The sequence below is a fragment of the Rhinatrema bivittatum genome, chromosome 16 (assembly GCF_901001135.1).
Source record: "Rhinatrema bivittatum chromosome 16, aRhiBiv1.1, whole genome shotgun sequence".
In the NCBI taxonomy this organism is placed as follows: Eukaryota; Metazoa; Chordata; class Amphibia; order Gymnophiona; family Rhinatrematidae; genus Rhinatrema; species Rhinatrema bivittatum.
The window spans coordinates 36,035,770-36,049,409 of NC_042630.1; the positions used below are offsets into that span (position 1 = coordinate 36,035,770).

General features: G+C 48.7%; 1 protein-coding gene across 1 annotated transcript in view; it reads left to right on the forward strand.

Annotated features, from left to right (window-relative positions):
* COPA (coatomer protein complex subunit alpha) overlaps positions 1 to 13,640 on the forward strand; it is a 58,361-nt gene that overhangs the window by 6,164 nt on the left and 38,557 nt on the right. The window contains exons 7-11 of the mRNA XM_029581673.1: positions 2,040 to 2,149; positions 2,908 to 3,007; positions 3,475 to 3,610; positions 4,193 to 4,275; positions 11,266 to 11,416. Coding sequence (XP_029437533.1) covers positions 2,040 to 2,149; positions 2,908 to 3,007; positions 3,475 to 3,610; positions 4,193 to 4,275; positions 11,266 to 11,416 — 580 coding nt within the window. The remainder of the gene's footprint in view (positions 1 to 2,039; positions 2,150 to 2,907; positions 3,008 to 3,474; positions 3,611 to 4,192; positions 4,276 to 11,265; positions 11,417 to 13,640) is intronic.

The following is a 13,640-nucleotide window of genomic DNA, read 5'->3' on the forward strand; positions in this document are numbered from 1 at the left end:
CCCCGCTGCTTGCTTTGCCTGCAGAGTGATCCTGTTCATTCTGGGAAACTGCGTAATGCGTTCCAGTAGCTTTTAGCATGAGGAGGCATCTCTCTTAGCAGGACTTCTAATAACTAGCATTCTTGTGTTTTAATGATCGTAAGTGGTAACCCGCACACAAAAGGTTGTGACTGTTTTCTGCAAGCTTCCTACTACCATAGTCTTTCTCTGCCATTTTTATATCTATGCAAGTGCCCCCTTGTTAGCTGCAAGAGTAATTATTTAGATGCAATGTTTTTGTAACTACTACTACTATTTATCAAACATCCTGATCAGTTTTATCCCTGTAGCTTGAGATGGAAATGAAGCATGCATTGTATGTTTTATACTCATACACTTTTTGTGCTTTGCTCCCCTGCATGCCTTGTGTGTGTATGCATCTATCTACACCTTTTTTTTTTTTTCTGTTTCTTGTCTAGTTTGCATTAATCTCTTGATTGCTGCCCCCTTCCCTTTTCCGTCGCCTGTCTCTGCCCCCCTTCACGCCCCTCTTCCCCCAACCTCTTCTCTCCCTGCTGTCAGAACTCGTGGGAAGCTGGTTCATCCTCTCTGTGTTTGTCCTCCCATCCCTCTTGATCCGTGCAGCCACAGCAGAAATTTCTCAGTTGTCGTTCAGCTCTATCCTGCAGCTTTGTTAGAGGCTCAAGTATCTCTCGGCCTGGAGCTCCTTGCACTTTTTCTTTCTTTTGAGCAGTTGGGACAGACACTGCTTGTACCAACCTCCTTCCCAGAACTGCCAGTTCAAACCTGGGGGGGAAAAAAAAAAAAAAGACATGAAGGACTTAAATGGGCAGAATATGTGCTGTGCATGTTGGATCTGTACAGGGTAAGCCAGTGCTCACAATGTAGTGAGTGACCTGTTGGTGGGAGCTCCATTTTCTGCTACAGATAAATGGTTTGATGCACACATTGGACTCAGCTTCCTCTTCCAGGTGGGCGGAAGCACTGGTGCACGTACAGGTCCATTCAGTCCTTGGGGTTTTTTTTGGGGGGTTTTTTTTTAAAGGGCTCATTAACCTATGAAGGATCCCTTGTAAAATTGCCCCCTTAATGTATCAGCCTGTCCCATTCTGACTGCACTGATATTAGAGAAGGGCAAAATTTGTCTAGGATTTACTGTGTGGGTAACTTAAATTAATTTTGCAAACAAAAAGCTGTTTGTTTTTGCGGTTTTTTTTTTTGAAAAGTGGTGACATTGTTTCAATTTGCGTACGAAACAAACTAACAAAAAAAGAAATGTTGAAAGCAGTTCATAGAAAAGCCGGCAGAAGCCAGGAAAAGATCCCTGTAGGGCTCAGGGCTACAATCCTGCCTGGCTTTACAGCCTGTGCCCTTTTTTTGGAGCCAGGGGCTGGTTGTTTTCTCCTGTTCGCAATCCCGGGACCAGTGCAAGCTGAAACATCTTTAAACTGTAGTGCGCGTCCCCCCCGTCGGCCCTGCTGGCTCGGCAGTGCGTGCGGAAGACCCCGCATTAAGCTGCTGGGCCCAGCTTCTCTCTGGGCCGGCCAGGGGATGCAGTCTTGGGGGGGGGGGAGAGGGAGTGGAAGGAGTGTCTGGGTCCTTGCTGAATGGTGACACCTAGTGGCCAGACGTGAGGGGTGCACGCGCATCATCAGGATCCAGAGGGAGTCGCACAGTACCGATGTCATGCTCGGGCTCTCGCCAGGCCAGATTTGAACCAAAGACTTTAAGTCTGGTGCCGTGATGCCATCTTCACCGCCCCCATCACATACACACACACTTTTACACTGTCTGAGCCCTGGTTTGAACTTGTGATGTTGTGGGAGGAGAGCACGGAAAAAAGAACAAGGAGTTCCTGGCATCTTTTTTTTTTTTTTCTTCTCCTCTGCATCTCTCATTGATTTACGTTGCGGTGCGCTTCCTGTGCCAGGATAAGCAGTACCATGAGCCTTTTTTTTTTTTTTTTTTCTCCGTGCGATTTAACCTTGTGCTTCCTCCTCCTCCTCCTCCCCCCCCCCCCCGCTGTTCCTGCCTGAAAGGGCTGAGGAAGAAGAACCTGTCTCCCGGAGCCGTGGAGTCGGACGTCCGGGGGATAACCGGAGTGGATTTGTTTGGGACCACGGACGCGGTGGTGAAGCACGTGCTCGAGGTACTGTATGCTTAGCGGTGACCGCCAGCACATCTGTAACAGCTGGGCAGCAGTGCTGACCTTTCAGCGGGCCACTGCAAAGAACTTGTAAAGCGCTGGGACGTTGCAGAGAGTTCCGCATTTTCTGTCTTCAAGACCTGCACTTTTCTGTTTCACTTGAATCCAGTTTTGTGTCTTTGGGCTGTGCAGGCATGTGTTTTCTGTCCTCCCTGAAGCAGAATAGGCATCTGGTTGAGGTTACAGTAGCCAAAGGTGCACGGAGACAGTGGGGAAACAATTCTAGCCATAAATAAGTGCAAATCTTCACAGTTTTCTTTCATTTTTAATACGAAGCCTTATGGGTATAGCATAAAATGTTTTTGTGTGCTGTTCAGTGCCTGAAGCCTTTCTATTTCCTTCTTAATTTTCAAAGGAGATTTGGTTCTTGCTTCCATAAACTTTCCTTGCATCTTGCTCTTAGAGTGAGGTTGCTGAACATCGAAGCTGGCCGTGCTCCTTTAAGCCACCCCTTTCTTGCATTGCTCTAAACAGCCTTTAGAATTGGCTGGTGAAGGCGGCCCACGACTGCAGAGCACTGAGTTTTGGCTCTAGGAAATGGCATCCATTTGCAGGTGTTCCACTGATCGAAACCTTTGGTATTTTAGTTACAGCAGTTAAGTTTTCCCGTTCTCCTGAAGCTTTTTTTTTTTTTAATTGCGTGTGACGTAGCCGAGCTTAAACCAAGGCTCATCTCTTAAATGGGGCTGTCTCTGACACAGGGACACGATCGCGGAGTGAACTGGGCAGCCTTTCATCCTACCATGCCTCTCATTGTCTCCGGGGCGGACGACAGGCAGGTCAAGATCTGGAGGATGAACGGTAAGCGGGCGAAGTCCGGATGTGCTAATTGCCAGAAGGGATCTTGGGAACGAGGGGGGGGGGGGGGGGGGGCGGCGGTGAAATACCCCGCTCCAGTTGACCCGCTTGTATGAAAAACTCTGGATGCTTCCTATTCCAATTTCATTAGAGCCATTAAAGTAATCTTTCTGTGCATCAAAGCCCTCTTCTTGCACTGTTGGTGCATCTTTTAGTGTTTGCAAGGTCTTATCTAGCACTACATTTGTTATGGGTGCAATTTTTAACTGTTTCTTGCACCAGCTGCACCCTTGTAAAGTAAAGACTTGTTGAAGAAAGAAAAAAACTTCTGGAAGGTATTAACAAGCAGCAGGGGCTGGGCGGTTTTGAGTCGCAGTATAGAAGGGACGTAGGCATGGTGGCGGACATTCCTCGCAGTCAGGGAAATCTCAGGCTTTTTATTGCTTCTCTCTCTCTCTGCCCCGGTTTAGAGTCGAAGGCCTGGGAGGTGGACACCTGCCGAGGTCACTACAACAACGTCTCTTGCGCCGTCTTCCACCCCCGGCAAGAGCTGATCCTCAGCAACTCCGAGGATAAGAGCATCCGCGTGTGGGACATGTCTAAGCGGTGAGCTCCAAGCCTGTGCCTGCCTGGCCCCCTTTTCTGTGTCAGCTGTAGAGGGGAGGAGGGAGGGAGAATGCCCTAGACTTGCAGGTAAGTTAGAGGTAGGCATGGTGGTGGCACTTTTGTTCCTGGAGCTGTTTATAGGTAGCGCTTATAGTGGGCGTGGCTGTCTCCCTTTATGTGGTAATGGAGGGTGAAGCAAATTTTTTTTTTTTTGCCCAAGATCACAAGGGGTGTCGATGGGATTTAAACCCTGGCTTCCCTAGTTCTCTGCCTCCTGCTCTTAACAGCAGCTCCTCCATGGCACTGCAGCCTCCGTAGGGTCTGCTTCAAATCGATCTGGATGCCCAGCAAGAGTGGCCAACTCCCCTCCCCCCCCCCCCCCCCAAAAAAAGAAATATTATGCCTGTATTGTAATCCCATTAAAAACAAAAACAAAGCTAAGGCTGTGGTAAATGGTGTCGGGGCAGCACAAGGCAGTCCCGCTCTTGCTTTCCCTGAAGCTTATGTTCTGGTTTTCAGGCCTTCCAAGGTTTCTGTACCTCTCCTGCGTTTTATTTATTATTATTATTGTTGTTGTTGCAGAACTGGGGTGCAGACTTTCCGCAGGGACCACGATCGCTTCTGGGTGCTTGCTGCCCACCCCAACCTCAACCTCTTCGCCGCAGGTAAAAGACTTGTCCGTGGACTTACGGGCCTTGGATGGTGGCCAGCGTCTTAGAGGAGAAAGATCCAAACTTCTCCTTTTATAACAGGGATCAGCACCCTTGAAGGTTACTTCTGCCTTCTCCTGCAGTTGTCACTGTGTTGTGCTCTGTAGCAAAAACACAGTAAAAGAATGTGTTAATTATTGATACTAATGTTTACTGGGTTGCAACGTTTCACAATATCTACTGCAGCAGATTCTTTAATTGTATCCATCGGTACTGAGTCTGCTTGCACCAGCTTGAAGCATGCAAGGCGGAAGTTGCTGTTGCATATGTAGTTCAGTTCATGCCTCTCTTTAAAGGTTTGCAGCCGTTCAGATGCTTCTGAGATGTTGCAAACTGATTCTTTTCTGCACTTTTACGCTTGGAGGACATTCCTCGTCTGGCATTTCAGTCTCTGGCCTAGATATGCCCTAAGGTAGAGGCACTTTTGAATGGTCAGGGGAGAAATTCTTCTTGCATGTGGGTGGGTGCCAGGGCAAGGTTCCCAAATGCAACTCCTTTCTGCTCGACAAAAGAGATTTTTAGGTTAATAGGGTTATGCAGGTTTGTTTTAACTTTGTCAGAATTTCTCTGTCTCAATTTGCTGGCAGGGAGGCAAAACCCAGAAGCCTGGACTGATCTGGGTACTTACAGGGAACCAGTATTGCTGAGGGCGTTATAAATTAATGCTTGAGGAATATGCACGAAAGGATTTTAGTGTAGTGGGGTTAGCATTGTAGCCTTCCTCCCCTTAAATCATGGTGTCCGAGTGCCCATGTTACTGTACACGTTAATGGACAAACATGAGGTATTTGGGCAAAGCTGGGATACTTCTAGCACAGGGATCTGAGTCTTCATGCAAAAGCAAAACCAAGGTTCAGCAATCTGTTCTTACAAAGCTGATTTCACTGTGCCAGTCTGAATGGGTTCACACAATAGCCAAAGAACTTTCCTTTAAGTGCATTGATTCCCATACCAGGAAAAGGGTTCAGCATTGCTGCTGCTGTTTCCTAGCATGTAGCCAGGTGGAATCAGGACCAATGGGTTTATGCTCCCCTGCCAGCAGATGGAGACGGAGTCAGATTTCAAAGCTGATGTCACCCTAGATACACCCCTGTGGTGACCTCAGCCATTCAGTATTTCTCCGTCTCCAGCAGATGCATTCCCAATGGGGATCGCTGTACCTTTTGGAAGGAGAAATTCTACTTTTGAATTGGAGAAAAAATTGAGCCCCACTCTCTCTCGGCTGAGAATTCCTGAGGTGATTTCCGAGATCCCTCAGAGGTGTGCCTTGGTCAAGTAGCCAGTTCCTGGTGTGGACTTTGCTGCTGAAGCAGCTGAAAGGCAGAAGGTGCAGGATGCCAAGCACAGCAGTGATAGCCTAATCCCTTCCCCCCCGCAGCCGGAGACAGTCTCTGTACTCAGCCAGTAAGCGCTGAGCCCAGGTAAGTTTAAAAAAAAAAAAAAAAAAAGAGAGATTTATCTTCAGAGAAGAGGGGTTTCGGTAAGACTTCCTCCGGTCTCCTTGCTCAGCGTGCCGTACCGACGTCATGCCCGATCCCATTGGGGCATAGGAAAGTGGCCTTACAAGCGAGTTGAGTGGCCCCCCTTTTAAGCTTAGCACATTACATGGTAGGCCGCAGCAGTGCCATCTTGCGTGCATTTTTGTGTGTCTCTCGTATTGCCCCCTATAGGACGTCTGTACGCTCAGTGTGTCGACTCTGCACACATGCTATGCACATAACATCGTGCGCATTCTTATGTGCACAATAAAGTAAGCGCAGGATACAGGAAAAGCTGGGTGCACGGGCTGTATGTGTGCCTCGCCATGCCCCACCTAGGCGCTCAAAATTTGTGCACATAAATATTAAAGCGCGAGCTGATTGAGTGCATTGTTACCACCGCCAATGGCGCCGGCAGCCAAGAAACATGTGCCTTGCTTTCTGCGCTGCTTGACATATTAGGGCTTCTCAGCTTGACCTAGATTACAACTTTTGTCAGCTCTGTGAGGAAGCCAAAGGGTATTTGGCCTCCCCAGACTTTGCTGAGCCCGGCTTTTCCCATTCAGATGATGGATTTGCAGCCTTAAGTGGAAGTACTCTGGTTTTGAGTAACCCCTTGGCTGAGTCTTCCATGGGAGAGGGGAACTCGGTTAGGCCCACCCCAGTTCCCACTGGGCTAGCTATGGATCTGGCAACCTTTTCTTGGGTGAAATTTTTCTAGGGACTATAGGCCTTTGTACAGGCGCAATTTACTTCCTCGCTTACCCCTGTCCAGATGGAACTCCAGCCTGCCCCCTCTCCCTCTTCCATTCCTGCTGGCACACCTTGAGGCATGCCTGCCTGACCAAGGGTATCCCTAGTGGGAATCCTAATGATAGAGCGAAAGAGCAAGATCCCTTAGAAGGGGAAATTCGAATCATGTTGCGATTCATTCATAGAGATGAATTGCCGGCCTTGGTTTCCCAGATCCTGAAAACGCTGGGAGTTCCTGGAGCGGAATCTGTGACTGAACTAAAGAAGAACCCCATTCTGATTTCCTTGCACAAAGCCTCTTGCTTCTTCCCAGTGCTGGAAGCCATCCAGGAGTTGATTGACCTGGAATGGGATGCCCCAGAAGCAAGTTTTAAAGGGGGGGGGGGCGGGCATTAGAAGCTCTATACCCGCTGGATCCAGAAGTGAGAATGTTTGCGTTTCCCTAAAGTGGATGCTCTGATCTATGCTTCTCTAAGTGAACTATACCAGTGGAGGGAAGAGCGGCCTTAAAGGGTCCTTAAACAAGCCTTTGATACAGTAGCAATGACCTTACAGATTGCTTCTTGCCCTGGTAGCGTGTTTGTGCCTACTACTCTCTCAGCTGTGAATGACTCGAGGGTGAACTCTAGAGCGGCTATGGAACCCGCCGCCTTTTTAGCAGACATGGGCTCGGATTTAGTCCGTTCTTCAGCCAGAGGAGTGGCCTCAGTGGTAGTGGCCAGAAGACAGCAATGGCTGCGGAATTGGTCAGCCGATGCAATCTCCAAGGCCAAGCTTACAAAGATGCCCTTTAAAGGATCATTCCTATTCGGAAACTAATTGGAAAAACTGGCCAGTAAACAGAGCAAATCTCCAGTCCCCCAGCTACCGAAAGATAAGAAGAAGTAGTTGCAGCCTCCCTCGCTGGTCCAGGGGCTCTCAACGTTTCCGTCTCTACAGAAACTCAACATATCGCCATTTGGAAGAACTCAGTCCTTTCATAGTCAACAGCCCAAGAGTGGGGGCAGGTTTGGGTTCAGGATTGTCCTGAACCTCCCAATGAAAATTTACTGACCCATCTTCGGAACAAGGAAATAAGGGGTCCACTGTCTCTCTTTTATCAAAGGTGGGTCGAGATCACTTCGGACAAGTGGGAACTGGAAGTCATACGAGAAGGATATGCGCTGGAATTTCGCAGCACTCCTCAGGACGTATTCATGATGTCTCCTTGCCACTCCCAGCACAAAAAGCAGGCAGTGGAGATTATTCTTTTAAGGCTCCTCAGGATGAGGGCTGCAATCCCAGTACCTACAGCCCAGGAAAATACGGGGCGGCGTTCCATCTATTTCATTGTACCCAAGAAGGAAGGTTCCTTTTGCCCCATCCTGGACCTCAAGAGTGTCAACCGTCACCTACAAATGAGTCATTTCTACATGGAAACCTTATACTCTGTGATAATGGCCGTACAACCGGGAGAGTTCCTAATCTCCCTGGACCTATCCAAGGCCTACCTACATATCCATATCCATCAAGAACATTAATGCTTCCTACGCTTTGCCATACTGGGTCGCCATTATCAGTTCCAGGCACTGCCCTTTGGCCTAGCCACCGTCCCAAGAACATTTTCCAAGATTATGGTGGTCGTGGTGGCAGCGTTGAGAAGAGAAGGAATCCTGGTACACCCATACTTGGACAACTGGTTGATCCGGGCCAAGTCCGTGGAAGAAAGTGTCTGGGTGTCCAACAGGGTGACCTCCTTGCTTCAGGAGCTCGGATACTAAACATGGACAAGATCAGTCTCAAACCTTCCAAGTCGTTGGAGTATCTGGGAGTCCGGTTCGACATCAGGCGGGGTAGGTCTTCCTTCCGACCACACGGTCGGGAGGATGCAAGTGATGCAAGCATGTAAACAAGAGTAAGCGGACATGTAGCACCAAGCTCACAAATTCCAGTTACTACTGGAAATTAGCTCACCACTAATTTTAGCTGTAGTCAAACCACAGGATACAGCGCTATAAAACATACAATCCCCCAATTGATTTTCTTCATATGCATAATCCTTATAGTAATTTATATTAGTCTATATTGTTTGTTACCGAATAGTACTGGCACCACCTATGTAAATTATGATCCATATTCACTTTGATATTGGTGCACTATTGTAAACTGTTATGATGGTAAATAACTTAATGACGGTATATAAAAACTCTTAAATAAATAAATAAATGACCCAGGTGTGTCAGTTGATGAACGCAATATGCCCGACGGTGTGGAACTATCTCCGAGTTCTCAGTTTGATGGCGGCAAACTTGGAAGAAATGCCATGAGGGGGAGAGCACACATGTGCCCACTTCAATGCTCGCTGCTATCACGTTGGAACCCCCAGTCTCAAGACTATTCGATTCAACTCCACTTACTGATGGGAGTCTGCTCTTACCTCAAGTGGTAGTTGCAGAAGGCTCAACTGAGCAGGGGGATGTCCCTGTCCTCCCCAAACTGGCTCGTTCTTACAATGTTTGCGCGTCTCCACTGTCAGAAACTCATGGCCCAGGGATGTTTGTCAGAGTAAGAGGCCCTCTGGAACATCAATCACCTGGAAGCCTGGGCAGTGAGGCTGGCGTGCTTGCAATTCATCCACTGACTCCAGGGTAAAGCGGTCCACATTTTCACACAATGCAACAATGGTAGCCTACATCAATGGCCAGGGAGGAACCAGGAGACAACAGGTGTCTCAGGAGATAGAATGGGCTGAAATACATCTATAGACAATCTCCGCCTCACATATCACAGAAAAAAACATTAGAGCAGACTTTCTAAGCAGGGAGAGTCTGGATCCAGGAGAGTGGGTGTTGTCGGCCGAAGCGTTTCAACTGGTAGTAGATCGCTGGGGCCACTCTTCCATCAACCTGCTGGCTGCATCTCACAATGCGAAGGCTCCCCGATTCTTCAGTCGCAGAAGAGATCCGTTGTCCCTGGGGATCGACGCTCTTGTTCAGACCTGGCCGGAAGAAGAGTTGCTATATGCCTTCCCTCTGTGGCTCCTGCTGGGCAGGATCATTCGTAGAATTGAGCACCACAGGGGATTAATCCTACTAGTAGCTCCAGATTGGCCCAGTCGTCCGTGGTATGCGGACAAGCGGAGACTCCTGGTGGAGACCCCCCGTGCCTCCCAGTGCATAGGGACCTGCTACAGCAGGGACTGGTCCTTCACGAGGATCCGTCTTGATTGTGAGGGCTTGCCTGATGAAGTGAGGATATAGGCCTGGTGCAAGGAACGTGGTGTCCTCCCTCAGGTGGTCAAAATCCCACTTTTTCTGGAATCTTTGCAGGATGGCTTGAATAAAAGTTTGGCCCCTAACTCCTTGAAGGTGTAAGTAGTGGCTCTTTCCTGTTTCAGGGGCAAGGTGAACAGAACCTCCCTGTCAGCTTATCTGGACATGGCCCGTATTCTGGAAGGGATGAACCCTCTCTGGCCCACCCCCATGAAGGCCAGTTCCCTTGTGGAATCTTAATCTAGCATTGGAAGTTTTGGCAGGGCCCTCCTTTCAGCCGCTGTGCTGTCTTCCTTCTGTTTATTAATCTTGAAAATGGTGTTCCTGGTGGCTATATGCTCGGCATGTCGCATCTCTGAACTGCAGGCATTGTCATGTCGTAACCGTTCCTCCGGATGATTCCAGGAGCGTTACAGTTTCGTACTATTTCTTCCTTCTTGCTCAAGGTAGTCTCGGAGTTTTCTTTGAATCAGTCCATTTCGTTGCCTTACCTAAATAAGCACAGGGACGTGGAGGAATACCACCTCCTCCATCATTTGAATGTCAGTAGACATTTGGTGCAGCATCTGGAAGTTTCAGAACCGGTGCAAAAGACGGACTGCCTGTTTATTCTTCACAGTGGAAGGAAGCAGGGCGAGCCAGCTTCGCGGGCTATCATAGCACGCTGGATTAAGGAGGTGGTCACAGGAGCCTATGTAGAGGCAAGAAATTCATTTCCTTCTCAGGTTAAAGCTCATTCCACCAGGGCTCAGGCAGTTTCAGGGGCAGAAGTTAGACTGCTGTCCCCTGTCGACATCTGCCGAGCGTCGTCCTTGCACACCGTCTCCAGGTTCTAACACCTGGGCGTATAGGCCCGAGAAGACGCAGCCTTTGCAAGGACGGTATTAACCGGGCAGCCTCTCGTCCCGATCAGGAGTAGCTTTTGTACATCCCATTGGTCCTGAGTCCATCTGGTTACACGCTAGGAAATGGAGAAATCACTTACCTGATGATGATTTCATTTTCCTTAGTGTAGAGAGATGGACTCTGCATCCTGCCCCTGGCTGCCCAAGAACAGTGCCAAGGTTTCGCCCATGGAGTGGATATTTATTCCAAGAGATTGCAGGTAAACAGTCATCCAGTCCCTAGATCAGGGCATCTATATTCTCACTGTGGTTCAGTGTTTGATTGGTTGAGTACAGTTACATTTATCTGTTTTTAATTTTTTAATCAAGTTTTTTCGATATGTCCACTGTAGCTTTTAAAGAAAATACTGAAGGGCTGAGGTCACTGCAGGGTTGTATCTAGGGTTGCGTCAGCTTTGAAACTTGATTCCCTCTCCATCTGCTGGCAGGGGAGCACATAACCCATTGGTTCTGAGTCCATCTGTCTACACTAAGGAAAATGAAATTATCAGGTAAGTAATTTCTCCATAAAATTGCTTCTCTCTTTTTGCTTCCCTCCCTTCACCTCTTGTTACCCAGGTCACGACGGCGGCATGATAGTCTTCAAGCTGGAGCGTGAACGCCCTGCCTACGCCGTCCACGGCAACATACTGTACTATGTCAAAGACCGCTTCTTGCGACAGCTGGACTTCAACAGCTCCAAGGATGTGGCTGTCATGCAGCTGAGAAGGTGAGGGTCCGATCACTGGCAGAACCCCACCTCAAGAGACTCACGTTCGGCTGCTGGCTGTTTTGTTTTGCCCTAAGTGCCGCATCCTATCCTACACCCCAATGGTCTTTATCCATAGTACTTCGTTCATCTGTTCAAAAGCACAATTATGGGTTATTTAGAGGCACAAGGGCCATCTAGATCCCACTGAGCCAATTAGCCAATTTATAATTGACTTTTTATGCTGGAGATGCTCCTGTGTTGAGAGCCCTTTTATGCTTAGACCATTAACACTCTTACAGATTTGAAAAAGTTTAATAAACTATACATTCACTTATCAGTGTTGCTAAACTAATTCAGTATTGTGTTCTTCAAACTCCAGACTGTATTTTTCCCTGTAAATGCCCAGCTCAATCCCGACTCCTGGGTTTTGTCTCCCCTCCGGCAGATGGAGAGAGAGAGAGTTTTACTGACGCTGCCACATAACACGAGGTGCCACCTGCAGTCCCTCAGTATTACTCTGTCTTCAGCAGATGGTGGAGGGGCAAAGCCTGAAGTCTAAGAAAAAAAAAAAAAGGATTCTTGGAGATTGCCTCCCAGGTTACTGGGTCCTGGTGGGGCCGTCCCCCTTGGATTTGAGGAGGACGAGCAGGGGGTTGGGAATCCCTTTTGTACTTAGTCCTTCTTCGCCAGTTAGGGCAGAAAGCTGGTGGTCCAGTTCCATAGCCCTGGAGGGTGGACGGAGCCTAAGGCCATTCTTCTGTTCCGGGAAGTGATCATTTTTTTCTTTATTTTTTTGTGCTGCTGAGCCTGATTTAAAAAAAAAAAAAAAAGTTGTTTAAGTTGGTCAGGCAGTGAGCCGCTGTAGTCTGTGCGTTGTTGGACCAACTCCTCATTATCGCAGCCTTTTCTCTCTGCAGTGCAGGCAGCTCCTTCTCCCGTTCCTCTGACGGCGATCGTGGCACCCGGCGCACCGCTGCAATGCCACAAGGGTCGAGTTGCTCTGACTGTTGAGACGTGCGCACATCCTTTTCCAGGATGGTAAATGTTCTAAGTGCTTCTCCGGGGGAGGTGGAGGGCACTTCGCTGGCAGTAACAACTTCGGGCGGCCACCGTGAGCCTGGAAGGCGCTCTCTTGCACAGCAGCCGGTGGACAACCAATTCCCGCTAAGCGTGGGAACGGCGGCCATTTTGTCTTCCTTTGCGGCTACTTTGTCCCCAGTGCTAGGGGCCTTCGGTGGAGGTCATAATGTTCAGGAACTTCATTCAGACAGTGAGGAAGACTGGGGGAGTTGGATGGTTCCTCCGATTTTTATGCCAATTTTGTTTGGCTTTTACATAGGGCTTATTCAGCCAGGAAGGCTGTGGGGTGGCGCAGGGGACGTCGGGGCGCCCTGGCCTTTCAAAAAGGGGTAGGTCGGTTCGGGCAATGGCAGCCACGAGAGCTCGAGGGGTTCCGGTACTATCGGCCACCGCGGATAGCTCTTCTGAGGTTTCGGAGAGTGACCATCTGCCAGCACAGAATCAGAAGGACGTAGATCCAGATTTTGGCACGATTCGGATGACAACTGTAGCAAAGCCCCGGCCATGGAAGAGGATGACCCTATGTTCTGGAGGAATTGGGTATAAAAGTTCCGTAGGAAGAATCAGATCAGGAGGAGGTGGATCCAGTTATGGACGGCCTTCAAGGTCCATAAAGTCCTTTTCCTTCCATAAATCAGTCAAAAAGTTGGTATTTAGGGAATGGGGATACTCCTGAGACTGGATTGAATGTTAGCAGAGCTATGGACAAATTATAACCTTTGCCTGAGGATACGCTTGAGCTCCTGAGGGTCCCAAAAGTGGATGCCTCAGTTTCAGCTGTTACTAAGAAGATGGCCATTCCGGTGGCTGGGTCTGCAGCGCTAAAAGACCTTCAAGATAGAAAGTTGGAGGTTCACCTAAAGAAGATATTTGAGGTTTCGACTCTGTATACGAGTTGCAGTGTACAGCAGTTTTATGCTAAGAGCAGGTCTGCACTAGGTACAGCAGTTGCAAGCGGACAAATCCTTGTCGGACTCTGAGGTGGAGCAGCTGGAGGCTGTGGTGGCCCATGGAGCTGATGCATTATATGACCTCATTAGGATTTCATCCAGGACCATGATATTGGCTTATTGGCCCGTAGACTCCTCTGGTTGAGGAATTGGTCAGCAGATGTTTCACCCAAGTCACAATTGAGTGTTGCCCTTCAAAGGGAAGTTATTCT